The sequence below is a fragment of the Symphalangus syndactylus genome, chromosome 5 (genome assembly GCF_028878055.3).
Source record: "Symphalangus syndactylus isolate Jambi chromosome 5, NHGRI_mSymSyn1-v2.1_pri, whole genome shotgun sequence".
Taxonomy (NCBI): Eukaryota; Metazoa; Chordata; class Mammalia; order Primates; family Hylobatidae; genus Symphalangus; species Symphalangus syndactylus.
In genome coordinates, this window is record NC_072427.2 from 85884815 (window position 1) to 85904654 (window position 19840).

General features: G+C 55.8%; 1 protein-coding gene across 5 annotated transcripts in view; it reads left to right on the forward strand.

Annotated features, from left to right (window-relative positions):
- Positions 1–6342, forward strand: part of UBE2G2 (ubiquitin conjugating enzyme E2 G2) — a 38912-nt gene extending 32570 nt beyond the window's left edge. For all 5 annotated transcript variants that reach the window (XM_055279921.2, XM_055279925.2, XM_055279923.2 and 2 more), the window contains 2 exons: positions 1725–1865; positions 3893–6342. In XM_055279921.2, coding sequence (XP_055135896.1) covers positions 1725–1865; positions 3893–4005 — 254 coding nt within the window. In that variant the 3' untranslated portion in view covers positions 4006–6342. The remainder of the gene's footprint in view (positions 1–1724; positions 1866–3892) is intronic.
- Positions 6343–19840: the final 13498 nt, after the last annotated feature.

The following is a 19840-nucleotide window of genomic DNA, read 5'->3' on the forward strand; positions in this document are numbered from 1 at the left end:
TGAGCAAATAATAATAGACCTTCAGGAGCTTATATTCCAAGGACAGGGATGGACATTGATAGGTGAATCACACAAACAAAACGCAAAGTCACATCAGGAGGTTCCAGGCAGCACCTTAAAGAGGTGGTGGTTGGATGGACCATCTGTAGGGAGTGAAGCAGGAGTTACCTGAGTGATTTGGGGAGGAGTGGCCCTTCACATGTGCAAAGGCCCAGCGCAGGAAGTGACGGGAGAGGAAGGCCGGGGCCAAACTACCTCAGGCCTTTTGGTCAATACTGAAGGTTTTGATATTTTCTCCTGGGAGTGGGGGAACTCCATTGAAAGACTCCAAGGGAGTGGCATGACCGGAATGATTTCTGACGGCTCGCTCTGGGTACAGTGCAAAGGACAGGTGGCAGGAAGCCAGGCAGGCCCTCGGCCATAGTGGTCTAGGGTAGAGACACCGGCAACTTGGGAACTAAATGTGGGCACTAAAGATAAAGAGATGTGGGTGGATCCACGAGAGGTTTAGGATGTGGCACTGCTGGGACTTGGTGAAGGAGGGGCTGTGGCAGGGACACAGGTGCTTTTGGTGCTTCTGTGGATGCAGTATCACCCTATGGGACCAACTCCTGGAGAAGGCAACACAGAAGTGGGAAACTTCCTGATTTTGTGGATGTGGATCTTAGGTGGACAGCCTGATGTCCAGGGCAAGTATGCCTCTAGTTTCTTCCACTCTTCTTGAATGAGAAGTTGTGATTCAGTTCCTGGATAGTAGAGAGCGTTCACCGCTGAACGTTCACCACTGAAACAATGGATGAGTGGAAACACATAGGACCAGGTATGAAAGACAAGACTGTTTGAAGGTAAATGATGACCGTTAGCATTTGTAAATTTTCATGAAATTCAGAACTCATTAATTCAGGTGAGTTAAATAAATGTATTTTAAAATTGCTGTTTCTATTATTATAACTTTAATGGCTTTATAATTTTACAGTTGAGTCTATCTAGATGGATTACTGGATATCTGAGTATATACGGAGCCATCTGATAATTCCTCTCAATTATATGTAGAAGAGGACTGATTACATGCTGTGAATTGAAAATTTATTTCTCTTTATCAGACCTTGTGTATCTTTTTAATGATGATATTTGGTGGAAAGGGATTTGATTTAGACACACGGACCTACATTCCAGGTTGTACTGATGATAATTTACTTATTATTAGAGTAAGCTACCAAGAGAAATCCTGGTGCCTTTCTTTTTGTAGATATTTAAATAATTCCAGTTGCCTTTATCGTAGCCATGTGAACATATATTTTACACAGGCCAGTTCAGGGATTTAATGGTAGAATTAGAAATATCTAAGGAACTAGCTCTGAAAAGTATTGTAAATAATCCTAATCACATCAGATATTTTGATAAAATATTTGCCAGATAACCTTTCATTTACTCTTTTTGTATGTATTGCTTGAAAAACATTCATATGAAAGTGGATTAGACTACTACAGCTGATTAGAACTGGCTGGGTCAGCCTGGAGCCTGTCAGTGAGTGAGCAGGCCCCACCAGGATTCCTGCAGACATGAAGCGTGACACTCAGGGCCCCAGGCTATGCCCCAGCTGTGCAAACAGCTTGGTTGCTGTGTCTGCAATCCTTGTTCTCGTTATCTGTGGAGCCTGCCCAAGCGCGGCGACGCCTTGGGCACCATTCCTGGGCTCACCTGGCTGCCTCTGACCCTTGCAGTCTACCCTGATGGGAGAGTCTGCATTTCCATCCTCCACGCGCCAGGTGACGACCCAATGGGCTACGAGAGCAGCGCGGAGCGGTGGAGTCCTGTGCAGAGCGTGGAGAAGATCCTGCTGTCGGTGGTGAGCATGCTGGCAGGTAAGGCCTGAGCCTCCTGGCAGGAGCTGCTGTGGACACCCAGGCTGCAGGTGTTCTCCTGCCTTGCGTCATCCTGTCTTTATAATGTACTTTTACTCGTTTGCAGTTAGTTTACACATGCTATTGCCATTTAATGTTATCTGCATACACTCTTCCAATTGTAAGCATACCTTCTAGCACAGCCTGGTGTCGTATGTTGTATTGTCGGCCATAGTTAACTGGTCTCTGGTCCTTGATCGTCTTTTTCCCTCAGTAGGTGTTGATTGAGGACCTGCTACATGCCACACACTGGACTGGGGGTGTAAAGCTTTGTGTGACAAAGACCCCAACTCTGTGTTCCTACATTCTAGGCAACTGTCCAAGCCTACCAGCAGTTAGAGGCCAGTGGGATGCACTCTGAGATCAGACACATGCAGGGACTCTCGGGCCACTTCCTGGTGGGGCTGTCTGGGGTGTGTTTAGGACAGGTAGGTGTTGATGAGGTAGGAGGGAGGGAATGACGTTTTGGGGCAAAGGAAGCAGCCTGGGCTGAGGCCCAGAGGCAGGAGGTGGCTGACTTGATGGGGGCACTGCCAGCTCATTTTGGCTGGAGCCAAGGCTGCAGGGAGAGGAGCCCCAGCAGACCCTGGGGATTGGAGTTGGGGGTGTGACGTCCTGTGAGCTGTGCCTTTGAAGGGCCATCCTTGAAGCAGTTACCAGTAGTGTAATGGAAGACAAACAGAGACTTCGTGGTGTTGCAGTAGCCTGGAGAGAAAAGAGAAGGGCTGAGTGGTCCCAGGGCTAAGAGGAAGGGGTGGGTTTGGGAGACCTTGAAGGTACAGGCTCTGGGACTCCTGGTTCTTTGTCTACCAGAGGTGCTGCTCTGGGTTCAGGAGACAGCAGGATTTCGGGAATAGTTTGAGGTGTGTGGGACAAGGGGCCTCCATCCACAAAAGGGGGTCAGACATGGGAGTGAAGATGTGGGGTCATTTCTGGAAGAGGCAGAGGGTGACAGCATAGCAGGGAGGAGTCTTCCAGGGCAGGCAGGAGGAAGGGTGTGGGAAAGGAAGGCGGCGAGTCCGAGAGGAAAGAGAAGACCCAGCAGAGGGCCAGGGGTCGATGCCAGAGTGAGGCCCCTCAGCTGTTCTCTGCAGAGCCCTTGGGTGCTGTGGAGTGGGGTCTAGAGGAATGTGACGTCGGGGCCTGTGACGCGAGTGTGTATCCTGAGAGGGCTGAGGCGGAACCCTCTTCATGTGCTGAGTGGAGGGAGCCAGGCCAGGGGATTGGAGATTGGGAGGAAGGCAGTGGCTCAGGCTGTCCTCAGATGTCAGCTGTGGGTTTTATCCTCATCAACTCTGCTCTGAACCAGTCCCCACGTGCATTCTGAGCAGCGCCGCCGCCGCCACGCTGCACAGCTGCTGCTTCAGCACATGTCATCCAGTTCTGGTGGTCTCTCTCGTTTCTGCCTTCCGGCAGGCCCTGGCTACTCCCTCCGTGCCTCCTAACTGCAGTTCTGCAGTGACTGCCAGTGCCGCGGGCTAGGGGGTGGGTCAGGTATCCTGGGGTCTGGTGTCTACCTTAGGCTGCACATTTGCTTGGGATTGTCTTGGTAGGAGCTGTGAGGGGCAGTTTTGCTGAGAGGGCGCTCTGTGAGAGAGAAGCCACACTGCAGAGTGTCTTGAGAAAGGTGAAATAAGCAGTAGGTGGGCCCCGTGTAGCTTGTCCAGGTGCCAGAAGTGCAGTGGCCCAGGGGGCTGCTGTGGGAGGCCATGTGGGCCTGTGCTTAGGTGGTTGTCGCATGTTCACAGCAAGACTTGTCCTGGTGTCTTCAGATACTCACGCAGGAGTCATGAGAGTGGCTGTCTTTGAGACCTGCGTGGCCAGCACTCTAGAGGTGGGACCGACCCCACGCGGTTCTCGGGTTCTTGTTTGTTTCTGGGACACGGCTCTTGAAAGCCCCCTCCAGTGTTTTAAATAAATGGGAGACCTTGCCAGCCTGCTTATGTATAAGATCCCTTTTACATGGAGGGTGTTCCCTTTTCTTTCAGAGCCCAATGATGAAAGTGGAGCTAACGTGGATGCGTCCAAAATGTGGCGCGATGACCGGGAGCAGTTCTATAAGATTGCCAAGCAGATCGTCCAGAAGTCTCTGGGACTGTAAGACCGGGCCTCGCACAGGCGCACACACACCGCCAAGCAGCTCAGCATTCTCCCCCGAGCACTTAGTGACAGTGATACTCTGTGCTGGTACCAAACAAGGCAGACTTGCAAGAACCACAGCATCTTTTTTTTTTTTTTCAAACCTTTCCCACTTCAAACAGGCTTCTCTTCTGAAATGATGACTTAATGTCGAATATTGACAGCTTACTGCAGTTTTACAGTATTCCTCACAAAGGGCTTCAGGTAGATTATCAGAGCTGTCAGCACTACCTCTCCCCGCTGAAACCAGCAGTTCATGGCTTCCTGTGGATTCCCTCCATCCCTGGAGTGTTGAGGGGGTTGTACCTGCCAGACTTCCAGGGCACGATGGAATACCCAGAACGCTCCTTCTGAAGAAATGGGGCCCTGTAGCTGCAGCACAGGGGAAGGGCCCGGCACCCTTTCTGGGTCCCTCCTGGTTCCCTGTGGGCCCCATGAGAAGTCCATTACTTCCTTTCTTCCTTCATATTTTACAGGCAGATGCTTTTCTTATAATCTAATTACATCTTTTTCATTTGTTATGTATTACAAACCATCACACTTAGAAATACTTCCAGGAAATGCTTTTTTAAAGTGTGAATTAATAAGAAATGGGGTAGATAGAAATTTATCACTGATTGGCCAGTCGCGGTGGTTCATGCCTGTAATCCCAGCACTTTGGGAGGCCAAGGCAGGTAGATCACAAGGTCAGGAGATTGAGACCATCCTGGCTAATACAGTGAAACCCCATGTCTACTAAAATTACAAAAAATTAGCTGGGCGTGGTGGTGCACACCTGTAGTTTCAGCTACTCAGGAGGCTGAGGCAGGAGAATCTCTTGAACCTGGGAGGCAGAGGTAGCAGTGAGCTGAGGTCCTGCCACTGCACTCCAGCCTGGGCAACAGAGCGAGACTCAGTCTCAAAAAAAAAAAAAAAAAAAAAAAAAAAAAAAAAGAAATTTATTGCTGATCACAAGGACAGTTTTTTCCCGACCATACTCATCAAGGATTTACATTTGCATATTAGTAACTAGTGCATTACTAGAGCAGGTGCAGGTGAGGTCTTTAAAGTTTCAATGGAAGTTTCTTCTGGATCTACGGAAATTTTTTTTTTTTCCAATCTAAAAACTGGAAATTCTAGGGTTTTTGTACATTTTGGATGCACTGGGAATTTATTAGCACAAAATCATTCTTTGCAACTCAAAAGTCAGAAGGGACTGTAGCTCAGAGCACAGAGGAGTGCCTTATCCCCACACTTGACTGGGCTGTGGAGGTGGGCATGTGGGCCTCTGGGCCCAGGCTGGGGACAGAGCCCTTATTTTATGACTTAGGATTTTGATGTGATTCCCATGTTCTCTAACAGGGCCAGCTGAGCAGCACAGGCCAGGAGGCCACTGTGTAAGCAATAACAGATCTGCCACATGCAGAAGCAAATATTAGGCCTGTTGCACACAGGCGGCATTTAAATAGGAATTTCTATTTTTGAAATAAGGGATGGTCTGCGAGGCATACAGTAGATTTGATGTGATCCTTTTCTCCCTCCCTTCCATAATGGATCGTGGTCTGTGTGACTGAACCCACACAGAGTGTCATGGGTGACAGTTTCTGGTTGAAGTAGCTCCACGTTGGGCTTCTGTGGACAGCAGATTCTTTTCCTTCTCACAAGGGACTCATTCAAAATTTGGAGGCTGGGTGCCGTGGCTCATGCCTGCAACCCCAGCACTTTGGGAGACTGAGGCGGGCGGATCATGAGGTCAGGAGATCGAGACCATCCTGGCTAATGGTGAAACCTTGTCTCCACTAAAAATACAAAAACTTAGCCGGGTATGGTGTCGGGCACCTGTAGTACCAGCTACTCCGGAGACTGAGACGGGAATGGCGTGAACCCGGAGGCGGAGCTTGCAGTGAGCTGAGATCGCGCCACTGCACTCCAGCCTGGGCGACAGAGTGAGACTCCGTCTCCAAAAAAAAAAAAAAAAAAAAAGAAATGGAACGCAGGGCAAGAACTCGTATTTGGAAGGAGATGGGGGAAAGGAGCGGTATTGTACCTAAGTAGTATTCTCAGGCAAATGAGATGGAGCCCTCTCTGTAAAGAAGAGTCATTTGTGCAAGTAGACGGGGTCTGTGGGTGCAGGCCCTGGAGGGGCACACAATTGCATGGAGGCTTCTGTGAGATCGGGAGAGGGAGGAGAGGCAGTCTCTTGACAAAATAAAGTATTTTTATTCATTTGTGTTTATTAAATGAAAAAACAATGCCGTGGTGTCCCTGTTGTGTGGTGGAACCTAATCACTGTTGAAATAAAGTTCTGTGTTTTCCCTGCCCTGCAGTGTGTGTCCCTTTGTCGTATTGTCAGAGGAGCCTGTGGCCACTGCCCCCAGGGAGCACACCTGGTCATCCCAGCTGGGATTCCTCACGGCGGGGGCTTTTCTGCAGACTTGGGTTAGCTCTGGCACGTTTTCTTCTCTGTTTCTGATCTCCCTTCCGTCATCCTGTGGTCTTTCTCTGGAATTCTCAGGTTAGTTGGGGTCTGTGAGACGGATGTGTTCACTAACCTATAAATGACATTTTAGCTTTTTCAGCAGATGCCATCGTGTGAGTGGCACATTTGACCACTAGAAGCCAGCAGGCTGTTCCGACCGCCCTTCCCTCCTGCAGTTGCGTAGAAGCACAGCTCCCTGTCATCACTCCTCTGTGGTCCTCTGTGGTCACAGTCGGTTGCGATGAGACCTGCCTCTGCGTCTTGTTACTTAGCATGTCAATAAAGAGGCAGATTCCTGTGTCAGTGATTTGCTGTTTCTGTTTTGGTAGTTGGTGGTCAGCTTTCCTTTGTAATCCTGTGAGGCAGGGTCCCCAGGCTTCCCCAGGTGCTGGCGCCTCGTTCCCTGGGCTGGTTCCCAGGCTGCTCCTGGTGGGGTGCACTGGGCGAGTGCCTCAGCACAGGCCCCCAGGCATGTTTGTTCTGCCCTTTGCCCAGTGTTCTCACTAAGCATACTTTTTAATGACTAAGAACTCTAATGTGATACTGAGTTGGGGTCCCCAAGACCACCAGGGCGGTGATTCTCCAGGAGGACACAGGCCACGCAGGTCGTGGTACCCATGGCTGTGATTTCCCACAGAGAGGACACTGAGCAAAATCGGCCAAGGGAAAGGCTCCTGGGGCCGAGTCCAGAGGCACCAGGCTCAGGTTTGGAGGCCTCTCCTGGGGTGGGGGTCACGCAGTACGCGCCTCACTCCCCTGCAAGCAGCTGGGACGCTGCGCATGCGATGTTGGGGATGCCCTGCCTGGTGATGTACCTGGGGACTGGTCACGTGAGCAGCTTCTGCCTGGGCTGTGCTACAATTCCAGACTCAGCAGGGATGTGGGTGTTCTGCCTAAACCACCTTGTGCAAACAGCACAGGCCCAGCGAGGCGGGGCTCGGAGAGCCCCTCGGAAATCCCAGTTCCCAGATGCCAGCCAAGGGCCAGCCCGGCCAGCGGGCCTCAGGACGGCCGTCCCCACCCACTGTATGGACCCTTTCTGCACAGATAGCCTTAGGGGTTGATAGTGATTTTTACCATTTCATTTGCTCTGTGTTTCTGGGTTTTGTCTGCTGGCACTGGTTTGCCACAGTTGTTTGCCTGTCTGGCTGAGTGCCGTCCTTGATTTTCCCATGCGCCTGTCTGCTTCCTGGGATGGGGAGGGCTGCTGGGGTGGCCAGGGAAGCTCTAGGGTCTCATCTTCTGGGTGTTGGGGCTTTTCACCCTTTCTGGGGGTTAGCGGCCCCAGTTCACTGTTTGGGCCACAGCAGGGGTGGCGTCCACAGCTCTGACTCTCACTTCCAGGATTGCTGCACCTGCTGGGGCTTCTCCAGTCCAGTCTCTGTGTAGATGAGGTTGCTAATTTTTCAGAGGAGTGCTGTTCTGTATCAGTTTCTTCATAGGATACAGAACTGCTCCAGCTGCACAGAAAGGCACCCCAGGGCAGCCCCAGTTTCCCTCCCTTGGGCGTGCCCTGCACCGTGGCCCCCTGAGCTGACAAGGTTTCTGCAGGCTGGAATTTGTGCTGGAGGCGAGGGCCCTGGGGATGCTACCTGGACACAAGGAGGGGACAGGAAACAGGTACAAAGATTCGGGGCTGCCAAGTGGCAGTGAACACACTAAGGACAGGTGGATTCTGGAAACCCTGCCCTGGAGGGGACCGTGGGGCTGGTTGGGGTGGGGGCAGGGGTTGGAGAGGGGCTGTGGACAGTGCCAACCCCTCTGGGTGTTGGCCTGGGGCCTGGACCCTGGGCTGTGGGGGGCACCCTGGGAGGAGGTCTTGTGCTGATGTGGGGTGGTGGCCCCATCTGGGAGGCATGCTGTTGGGCCCAGGTCCTGGCTGAGCCCTGTGGAAGCTGGAGGTGTTCAGCTCCTCGGATCTATCCAGGTTGTGCCCCGTTGTCATGAGAGCCTGGCTTTGTTGAGGGGACAAAGCAATGTGAACCTCCCTGCAGAGGCAGGAAACACCAGCTTCCTCCCCCAAACCCCAGCACCACTCAGCCAGCCATAGCCTGCACCCCCTGCCCGTCCCGGACACACCTTCCAGGCCTCAACACCTACCGAACCCACCCACTGTGCAGTGCCAACTGTCTGGTGCCCCCGAGGCAGCTGGCACATGCCCTTCGTCATCCCCTGGCGAACAGCTGTAACCCCAGCCCTTGGCCTCACCCCGTTGAATGACCAGCCCTGCCCTCTGCTGGGTGGGTGCACCGGTTCGGGGATTCTGTAGGAGCCTCAGGGAGATGGGGCTCTCCACCTTTGTGCCCATCCTGTGCCCCCGTTCCCATGCCTGGACTGTGAGTGCTGCTGCCTGTGACCTGACCTCCAGGGCCCGAGCTCTGACACCAAAGTTGGCAAGTCCTCACACGTCCGGGCATCTTCCCCTCTGAAAGCTTCCCTGTGAACCCAGCCATGAGATGTCCGAGGACGTGCTCTGAGGAGTTGAGGTGGGGGAGGTGAGGTCATTTGCCACAGCCCCAGCCAAGAAATGGTCCTCGCCATGCCCCGATGCATCACTGAATCTGCAAAGCCCCCCACCCTCCAGGACTGTGGCCCCTCTGCCTCCATGGGGTGCGGTTGGTGGCATGAGGCCCACTGCACCCTCGTTTGCAGTGTCCACCCAGACCCAGGGGCCTGCTGGGCAGCCTCCACTGCTCCACCTTCCCCTGCTTCAGATGCTGGCCTTTGCGACACAGCCACCTCACACCTCTTCTCGCACCCTGATCTGGTCCTCCAAGTACCCCCACCATCAGGCTCATTAGCCCACCTGCTGCACTTGGCAAAGCCTCACCTTCCACTCGGGGCCAGGAGACACCAGGGCCCGGCCCTCAGCACCCTCCCTTACATTCCTGGAAGTTCCTCTGTCCACCAGCTCAGCGGGGAAGAGCCCTGGACGCCCCAGCCACTTTCCTTCTGCTGCAGACTCCAGATTTTCCTCCCGCTGCAGTGGCCACGCATGTTGTCCACCTCCCACAAGTATGGCCCTGCAGCCGCCTGCGGCCCTGCCCCCAGCTGGGTGGTGCACTGGTCAGGTGACTCACTCCCCTACATCCTTATCAGAACTCCCCGGGGGCTGGGGTGAAGATCGGCCAGCCTGGTAGTTGGCAGTGCTGTTGCTCTAAGTTGCTTGTCATAGGGATAACAAGAACGCATACTGTAGCTTTCTTTTGCCATCGCTTTCTTTTTTGAGTACAATTTCACGAGAGGCTGGGATGGCAAAGTGAAAGGAACTGGTTTTTCAGGTGTGTAAGCACAGAGCATTCAGCTCCATCTCTGTGGTCGGGAGACGACACAGGTCTCTATCCCCGGTTTAGGCTTTGCAGTGGCACCCTGTCGTGTGACTGTGGGTGGGGCTAGGCGCCGTCGTGTGGGGGCCACAGACCTGAAAGCTGCTTATGGCATTGCCAGGACTGTTGTCTGGGGCTCGCCGAATAGGCATGGGCAGAGTTGGTGTGGGGTGGTGGTGGGGGGGAGGGTCGGAAGGAGGGCAGGGTATGTTCTGTGGTCCTGCCCTGTGGGCAGAGGCTGACATGGGGCAGCCCCACTGCTGCCTGGTCAGTGGCTGTGGGTGAGCTGTGGCCCTGGCAGTTGAAGGTGGCTCTGGCCAGCCTGCTGGGGCTTGGCCTTCCTCAGACCCCAGCAGCTGTACGACCTGGGCTAGCTAGGGAAGCTGTCTAGGTCTTTGTTTTCTGGTCTGGGAATGGGTTTGATGGCAGTCACACCCCAGCCCTAAGTGGTGGTGAGGATGAAAGAGCATGTGTGCAAAGCACAGGGAACATGGAGCAGCTCGGGAGACAGCATCCCTCCTTGTCGTGGGCGTGTCCAGGAGGCTGCCCCCGCCCGCCTCTCAGGGCAGGATCTCCTGTCTTGGTCCCTCCCAGTCCAGCGCATGTCTGAGCTGTGGCCAGGACATCTTGTCCTCAGCTGTGCCCCTTGCCCGGTCAGCTCTTCAGGTGGCAGTGGGCACGCGTGCCAGGAGGGAAGGGGGCATCGTCCTCACAAGGGTGACATGGGGCCACCTCCAGGGCACAGCCACGGGGCCACCTGAGACTTGGCAGCAGTCAGCAACATGGCTCCTGGATGCCTTCCCACCCAGGCCTGTCCGAAAGAGAGCTCCTCCAACGTGGGGTGGATGGAGCCCCACCCTGCATGGCATCCCTCCAGGAGGTCACCCACTGAGAGGCCTGGGCCTAGCTGCTCACCCTCCCACTGCAGGGCCAGGTCCCTACCAGGCAGCCACCATCTCGGATCCTCAACATTACAGTCTGAGTCTGAAGAGAACTTTCAGATCAGAGCACGAGTTCAATGGGCCTGGGGCGGCATGTGCTGGGTGTGTGGGTGCCTGGGTGTGTGGGTGCCCCGGGTGTGCCAGGTGTCCCGGGTGCCCCAATTGTACCGGTTGTGCTGGATGCCCGGGTATGCTGGGTGCCCTGGGTGTTAGGTGCCCCAGGAGTGCAGGGTGTCCTGGGTATGCTGGGTGCCCTGGGTGTTAGGTGCCCCAGGAGTGCAGGGTGTCCTGGGTGTGCTGGATGCCCCAGGTGTGTAGGTGCCCCGGGTGTGCTGGGTGCCTGGGTGTGTGAGTGTCCCGGGTGTGCCAGGTGTCCCGGGTGTGCTGGATGCCCGGGTGTGTAGGTGCCCCGGGTGTGTAGGTGCCCCGGGTGTGCAGGGTGCCTGGGTGTGTGGGTGTCCCGGGTGTGCCAGGTGTCCCGGGTGTGCTGGATGTCCGGGTGCTGGGTGCCCAGGTGTGTAGGTGCCCTGGGTGTGTAGGTGTCCCGGGTGTGCTGGGTGCCCGGGTGTGTAGGTGCCTGGGTATGTGGGTGCCCCGGGTGTGCCAGGTGTCCCGGGCACCCCAATTGTGCCGGTTGTGCTGGATGCCCGGATATGCTGGGTGCCCTGGGTGTTAGGTGCCCCAGGTGTGCAGGTGCCCCGGGTGTGCTGGGTGCCTGGGTGTGTGGGTGTCCCGGGTGTGCCAGGTGTCCCGCGTGTGCTGGATGCCCGGGTGTGCCAGGTGTCCCGGGTGTGCTGGATGCCCTGGTGTGCTGGGTGCCCAGGTGTGTAGGTGCCCTGGGTGTGTAGGTGCCCCGGCTGGGTGTGTAGGTGCCCCTGGTGTGCTGGGTGCCTGGGTGTGCTGGTGCCCTGGGTGTGTAGGTGCCCCAGCTGGGTGTGTAGGTGCCCCGGGTGTGCTGGGTGCCCCGGGTGTCCCAGGTGTGCCAGGTGTCCCGGGTGTGCTGGTGCCCTGGGTGTGTAGGGTGCCCCGGGTGTGCTGGGTGTCCCGGGTGTGCTGGGTGCCCAGGTGTGCTGGGTGTCCCGGGTGTGCCGGGTGCCTGGGTGTGTAGGTGCCCCGGGTGTGCTGGGTGCCCAGGTGTGCTGGGTGCCTGGGTGTGCAGGGTGCCTGGTTGTGTAGGTGCCCTGGGTGTGCTGGGTGTCCTGGGTGTGCTGGGTGCCCAGGTGTGCTGGGTGCCCGGGCGTGTAGGTGTCCCGGGTGTGCTGGGTACCCCAGGTGTGCTGGGTGCCTGTCCCTTGGACATCCCATGACAGGCACATCCCTGCTGGGCAGGGAGCACGTTGGACACCTGCCATGGCCCCAGCCTCTGTGCGCGGCACTCCTGTTTGCTCAGGGCTGGTGGAGGAGCAGCGGGAAACCAGAGGAGTTCTCAGGTTGTGTGTGTGTGTGGGGCTTTCTGGCAGAGGACTGTCTCATGTTGGAACCAATTCAGATGGAAACAAACGTGGAAGGTTGTCCTTTGCTAATGGATCTTTGAAATCCTGGATAATATACTAAATGAGTTGGAACCACATGAAACATTTGCAGCTTAAGGGCAGAAGAGACTTGAGGATTCTCACGGGTTTCTCCTGCTGGACTGGTTCCCACCTGAAGGAGCTCCTGAAGCAGAGGACGGGGCTGCAGCACGATCCCAAATGTCCCGGGGGCAGCCGATCCCACCCAGACCTCAGGTTCCACGTCACCGAGCATGTGTGTGTGTGCACACGTGTGTGAGAGTGTGTGTGCCTGTGTGTGCCTTTGGAGCAGTTGCAGCAAAACATTTGGCCTGCTCTTTTGTGAAGTTCCATCTCTCTGTCTCTGTCTCTCCATCTGTCTCTGTCTCTTCCCTCGCACCTGGGATGCTCCGCAGGTGTCCTGTCGTGTCAGCCCTGACCTGCTATGGAGGGTGGAGCCCAGGGGCAGTGAGGCCAGCGGCTCGTGGGCTCCAGGGGCGTACATGGTAGAGATAGCCCCAGAGCAGCCAGCGTTGGAGCACACCCGTCTCTCCTCCCACAGGGGCTGCAGAGAGGTGGATGTGGTAAGAACCTGATCCCTGGAACTGATGGGGACATGGGCAAGACAAACACCTGCCCTTAGCTGGCCACTCCTGGGCCTGCCTCAAAGACCCCAGGGCTGGGTGGAGCTGGGTTGCCATCTGGGCCTGGGAGCTGTGTCCGTGGATGGAAGAGAGGTTGGCTCCTCATCCTGCCTCCACCAGCCACGTAACCCTCCTTGATGACGTGGGGTCCTGAGAGTCTGTGTCTGGTGGCTCTGACGAGACTGAATTAGCTACCTAGCAAGGGTACCTAGCGAGCCTGGCTGTGGCAGCCCTTCCTGGTTGAAGTTGGCCGTTGCGGCACGGTCAAGGTCGACTCTTAGCACACTGGGAGCTGGATAGAGAGCTGCAGGCCCCGGGCTTCCTGGCCAGAGGTCCTGGAATCGGCTTGCCAGTGCCTGTCCATTCCAGCTGCTTCCAGCAAGAAACGTGAAAACGTAACTTCCAGTTGAGTGTGATCTCCAACCCAGTCGCCTTCTGTGTTTGTCACAGGGGTTCCTAACAAGGGGCTGCCTGGCCTCCTGGGCACACTGGGCGGCATCTGCAGACCTTTCTGGTTGTCACAGCGGGGGGAGGTGTGCTGTCAGCCTCCAGCGGGTAGAGGCTGGGGTGCTGGTCAGTGGGCCTCCAAACAGGGACCCAACCCCGGAACTCAGTTGGACCGAGTCAGCCTAATCTTCCATTGGGCTGCTTCTGTTTGAGAACCCAGGGCCGGGGTTTGCCCTGGACAACGATGTGGGTGGTGACAGGGAAGGAGAGGAGGGCAGAGCCCGTGACACGCCGAACACCAGGTGCTGGAGGGCAGTGGGGTGGGGAATGGACCAGGGAGCTAGCCGGCCACGCCCCTGCACCACCCTCGCGTGCCAGACCCCCACACCTGCGCACCCACACAGCGCCACGCCCACACACGCCCAGGCACACAGCCACTCACATGTGCTCACTCATACACACACACCCTTTGCCCTCTGTTCTTCAGAATGCGCCGTTTCTATTCACCCATCTTCAAGGCCACTGACTCTTCCACCATCTCCATTCTGCTATGCGCCCATGGGGTAAAGTTTGTATTTCGTGTGTTGTATTTTTTAGTTCTACAGTCTTTGTGTAGGTCTGTTTCCTGCTCTCCGTTTCTCTGTTGGGAACACCTGTCTCCTCACGCAGCCCAGGTGTGCTCACCTTCGCCTCCAGAGGACGCTACCGGAATTGCCTTAGAGCCTCGTCTGATGGTTCCAGCCTCGGCCGCGTCTTGGGGTTGGCATCTGTTGATTATCTTTTCCTCGGGAATTGTAATTTTTAAATTCACTATATGTTGAGTAATTTTATGTGAGTATTTTGAATGTTATGTTTCCAGACTCTGGTGGTAGCGGCAGAGCTCTCGGGAGCTTTTCTGTGCGGCATGGAACTTTTCTCTGTGTGTGCGGCTTTGGGGAGCCAAGAACTTTCGTTGGTCCATGCCTGAGTGAGAGGCCTTGCCCAGCCCTCTTCCCAGGAGCTCCAGGGCCCCTTCCCCACCGTCTCTGGCTGGAATCTGGAATGCTCTGAGAATGTCTCCCCTGCTCCGTGCAGCTCAGCACAGCTGGAGCCGCTTCAGAACAAGGCAGTGATGAGCATGGAGAGAAAAGCAATGTAACTGTTCGTGGAAGATGGCCTGGACTCTCCCCTTCTCCAGAAGACAACTGTTGATCTTGGTCCCCTTGGCGCTTGAGAACTGGTGGGTCCACCTGAATTGGTCCGAGTTTGGTTTTACCCTTTGTTGGGTGGGATCTGAGAAATGTCACAAGGGCCTCCCAAGTCTCTGTACCTGAGTGAGACTCCGTGTCCACCCTCCGTCTCCCCTGTGGCTCCTGCCAGGGCTTGTCTTTAGGCATGGCCAGCGTCTAGGGTAGACCTTACTTGAGGGCGTCTTCCTCACTTCTCAGCTGTGGCCTTTCTAGTTTCTCGGCTGGATGCTCAGGGGATCTCAGAGGGACTCGAGGGCTCTTTCCATGCTGGCCTGGCCAGAGCTCCGTGTCCCCAGCACCCTCCACTTCTTGTCTGTTCCCGCCGCAGCCCAAGGCAGCTTCTCTGTCGGTTGCCACCTGCTCCCTCTGGGTAAATGCAGCAGCACCCAGCTGAGGCCTTGGGGCTCCATGAATTTTAGGCCCCACCTCTGTGCACTCCTGCTTCCGTCTCCAGCTCCTAGGCTCGGGGGCCCTGCCAGGCTCTGCCTGGAGTCTAGCCTCTGTGCCTGGGTACAAATTGCCCTGGGAAGGGAGCTGTGGCACCTGCAGTGTGTCCTTCCCCCTGGATCACAGCCTTCACCCACCTGCGCCTGTAGACAGGTGCCTGTGCGTTCCGTCCAGTGTTTGACTATTTAGGGCAGACGTGCTGGTCCAGGACTAGGCCCCCATTCTAGTCAGCAGCAGAACCTTGAGGGAATTCACACCTTTGTTTTGTATTGATTCCCTTGTTAGAGCCAATATGTGTCACTTTTTTAATTTGAAAATCATGAAATAGCGATGGGAATGTTGGTAAAATCTGTGGCCCGCCTTTTGCAGGTACAACTCTGCCCGACTGCTCAGACCGACCGCTCTCGCTCAGCACTCTGAGGGGCAGGAGTGGGTGCAGCCAAATCTTCTGCGTTTTCTCCTGAAGTCTGCTGCAGGGAGAGAGTAAGGGCCGCACACCTACAGGGAGGGGACACAAGCAAACATAAGTTCAGTTTTGATGCCTGTTCATCACCCTTTAAAGAGAGCATTCAGAGCTTACGTGATACTCATTTTGGCTTTAGTCATTGGGCGTCTGAGCCCACACTTGGCGTTTGGAGATTCCGACAGACCTTGGCTAAGGCCCATCCAAAGAAGCAGGAAAGGCCAGAAGCCCCATCTCAGAGAGGCCGCTGCCCATCAGTGTCGGTGCCCTGAGCTGGCCTTGGGGGGTTGTCAGTAGGCTCTGTGCAAGGACACCAACCACTGCCATGAGGGCAAATCCCTCTGGGCAGGGATGGTCATCTGGCAACACTGCTGGCCTGGTGTCCATGGGGAGAAGAGGGGCCACAGGGCAGCAGGGGCCGCTCAGCTCCAGGCTCTTTCTGGGTTGTGGCTCATAGGGGGCCGGCAGGAGGCCATGCTGGCCTGGTGGCCCGGCCCTCCCACTGTGGTGGGGTTTGCTGTGTGCCCAACCAGAGCCCTCTGTAGGGGTGGAGCAGTCCCTTGCTTCCATGGCTGTGGGAGCTGGAGAGGCCTACCAGCCACTGTCAGCCAGAGTGGCCAGCTGATTGGAGAGTGTGGCCCGGAGGTGGGGCTTCGGCCTCAGCAGGCTCAGGGAAGGCTGGAGCCTCAGCAGAGGGAGCCAGGTCAGGGTGGGGAGGGCTCAGGGCAGCAGCTCGTTCTGGAATGAGGATGGAGCTTTGGAGCTTAGGGAGAGGCAGGGGCTCCTAAGCTGGCCTGGTGGGGCTGTGCCTGGGTGTGGGGGATGTGAGGGAGGCATGGCACGGCTCTGGGGGGCCCTGCAGCTCGGGATCCAGACTGACCTTCGGGAATGTTCACTTGTGCTGTTGTGTGGGAAAGGATGGAGTCGAGGAAGGAGGAGACTGTGGCGGGAGCCCAGGGGCCAGCTGGCGACAGTGAGGAGGGGCCGCCCCAGGTATCACAAGGGGCCCCACATTCACGAGGGACCACAGAGACACACAGTTCCAGGGGAGGATGAGGGGCTGCAGGACCTGGGGGCAAACAGGCTCTGCATGCACACACGTGTGCACCACGAACTGCCCAGGGCGCCAGTGTGCAAGCCCTGGACAGGTGACGCCTGATGTTCCTCCACCTGGGCTCGTCCCACTCCTGGGGCGCCTGCCGCGGGCAGATACCTCCAGCCTGCACGGCCCCGGGCGGCTGGCAGCAGGTCCTTGAGACAGCGCTCACTTGCCCGCGCCCAGTGTGTGTGGACTGCCTCTGGTATTACCATGTGCTCTCCAGACAATGATTACAAAGTAATTAACCTAAATTTAGCCTGTTTGTCATAAATAAATTAGCCACCTGAATCATCTGATTTGCCAGCCTACACAGGCTTGGCTACCAGGTGAGTGTCCCTGCAGGGGGAGCTGGGGTCCCTGCAGCCCCCCATATCAGGCTGCTGCTGGCATGTCCACCTGCAGGTGGTAGAGGAGGTCACCCGTGGGTGCCGGCTCACACCCCAGCTGGGCCTTGGTGGCTGAGGGTGTCGCTCATGGTGCCTGGAGCTCCGCACTGGCAGAGAGTGCAGCCTGAGGGGTTTGCCTCGGACACTGGCTGGCCCCTTCCACCAATCCCTGAGGGCTGAGTGGGTGGCACTGGGGGAAGACACCGCAGGCCAGGGAGGTGGCACCCTCTGGCTGCAGGACCATGCTGGGCCTCAGGAACTGGCCCTGGGGGTTTGTGGACCACATGAGGCTGCTTGTGGCCACTCATGCGGCAAATACCTGTGGCCTGCGTATGGTTTTGTCAGGGTCCCGGCTGGGGACGTGTTTCTGTTAGTCAGAGTGGGTCTGGCTTATGCTGCAGAAGCAAATGGTCCCCAAATCCTAGGGCTTGAGGTAAGTTTGCTTCTCTCATTCATTACCAACCAGTCCAGTGAGATCTTCAGAGGGGCTCTGTTCCACAGAGTCACTCAGGGACCCAGGCTGGTGGGGCTTCTGCCACTGCCTTGTGGCAGTTCTAGGAAGGGAGTCCAGCCCCCCAGACAGTGGGGCCTTCCCTCTGTGTGCCCAGTCCATTCTGAGCCAGGCATGCCTTGGAGGTGTGTTTCCCCCGAGACCATTTGCTTTTGCTTCTGCTGGGGGCTTAGGGGAACGGTCGGCCAAGCTCCTCTTTAAACTACCTCCCCTGATGCTTTCATATTTCACCCAGCCTTGTGCTGGTTTTCAGCATTCAGGGACTTTGGGGTTCCGTCTCCACATCTCTTGTGACCCCCCCACCCCCCAGCTCTCTACTGTGCGGTCTCCTCCACACCTGTCGTGACCCGCCACCCCCACCCCCACCCCCACCCCCCAGCTCTCTGCTGTGCGGTCTCCTCTTTGGCAGCCCCTCCTCAACTGCCTCTTCCACCTGGGCTCTCTGGGATTCCAACTGAGCATCTGCTTTCCAGCACTTGCCTCCCTCCACAGTCTCCTCATGGTTTTCTTGAAAACGTCAGTGCACGCCCTCCCTACCCTCCCTGTCCCAAACCGTCTGAGTGGTCCAGTCATTGTGGCTGGAGCTCCAGTCACCAGCCCCAGCTGCCCCATCAGGCCCCAGGGTCCCCGTGTCTTCCCCATCAGGCCCTGCCTGAACACATGGCCCCATGTCCTGGTGATTCTCAAACTACCCGACCTGCGTTCTAGGTTGTTCTCTCTCACCTGGACCGTGGCAGTGGCCTCTCCTTAAATAGACAAAACACTGAAAAAAAGCCTTTTAATTTTCAGTGAAAAATCAATTTATGATCATTTTGGAGAAATTAGAAAAGAAAGGTTAGCAAAAAGCTGGAGCTAAAATATATCCATGGTCTGGATCAGCACTGCTGCTAATTGCTTCTTGGTGCCCTGGTCTTGTGCCCTGTCTTTGGGTATTTTAATACCCGGCACAGGGCTCTGTACCAGGATGCTGGGGATGGCAGAGGTGGCGAGGGTGGGCCTGGTCAGAAGCAAGTGGGAGCCTTTTCATGCTGCCTGCTGGTGTCTCCGGCACCAAGATGGGGCCCTGATGGACTATAGTGACCGACTCCAGGGCACAGACGGCGTTCAGCCCTGCACGTCTCCTGATCCCAGACTCACGGCCTTTCTCAGCCCCTACGCACATTCCCTCCAGTTGGCATTCAGGCGTCTGAGTGGTCCCCCACTTCAGAGCCACCTCAGAGGCCCTATCAGTCTTCCCTGTGGCAGTCAGGTCTTTTCTACCATGAAAACCATTGCAAACACTATCTTTGTTCATATTCTTGACTGTGTCCTTAAGATGGCTGGACAGCTGTTGAGGGGAGCAGGGAAGCAGAGGCCCCATCACATGCTTAGACAAGTGTTGCAGGCCGAAAGAGTGAGGGTTGTGATCAGCTCAGTATACCACTGGAGGCTATACGAGTAAACAGCAAACTGTTCTCATAAATGCAGAATGTTGGCAAACTGACAAACTGCGTCTGCTGCCCCGAAGAAATGCTGAGGGCAGTTACGCCTCAAGCTCAGTGTTTCTTGTGATTAGGCACATCTGAAGCCTGTGAGCAATAATGTGAACCTGTGATCAGTCAAGCAGCTGAGTGATCGTTACCGCCTTCCTGCTCTTTCTACCTAATAAATATGAAGGGCTGTAGAAGCTCGGGGCAGTGGCCCTTGCTCACTAGAAGCAGGGAGCCCTCTTCTTCCCCAGACCCCTTCTTTAAAACCGTTCAAGTTTTCATTTCTGCGTTTGTCCTCCTTCGTTCAGTCCCATGGTAACTGTAGTAACCATGGCAAACTGCAGCAGACAAGTCTCAAGAGAAATGTTTGTCCACGGGGTTAGATGTGGGGTCTGGTGGCCCTGCAAAGCAGATCTGGGGCCCTTTGGGTCCTGCCTCCCTGTTGCTCCAGCATGCTTTGGTGCTGTAGCCATTGGCCTTCTAGAACCTTCCCACATTCCTGAACTTCAGTAGTAGTGCCCTCCCTCTTCTGCATCACTCCAGTTCTGTTCATTCTTAAATTTTTTTGTGGGTGTGAGACAGGGTCTCACTCTGTTGTCCAGGCTGGAGTGTGGTGGCATAATCACGGCTCACGTCAGCCTCAACCTCCCAGCCTCAGGGAGTCCTCCCTTCTCAGCCTCCCAAATAGCTGGGACTATAGGCATGCACCATCATCACACCTGACCAATTTTTGTATTTTTTATAGAGATGGGGTCTTGCTGTGTTGCCTAGGCTGGTCTCAAGCTCTTGGGCTGAAGTGGTCCTCCTGCGTTGGCCTCCCAAAGTGCCAGGATGACAGGCGTGAGCCACTGTGCCCAGCCCTTAAATAAATTTTGCAAATTAAAAAG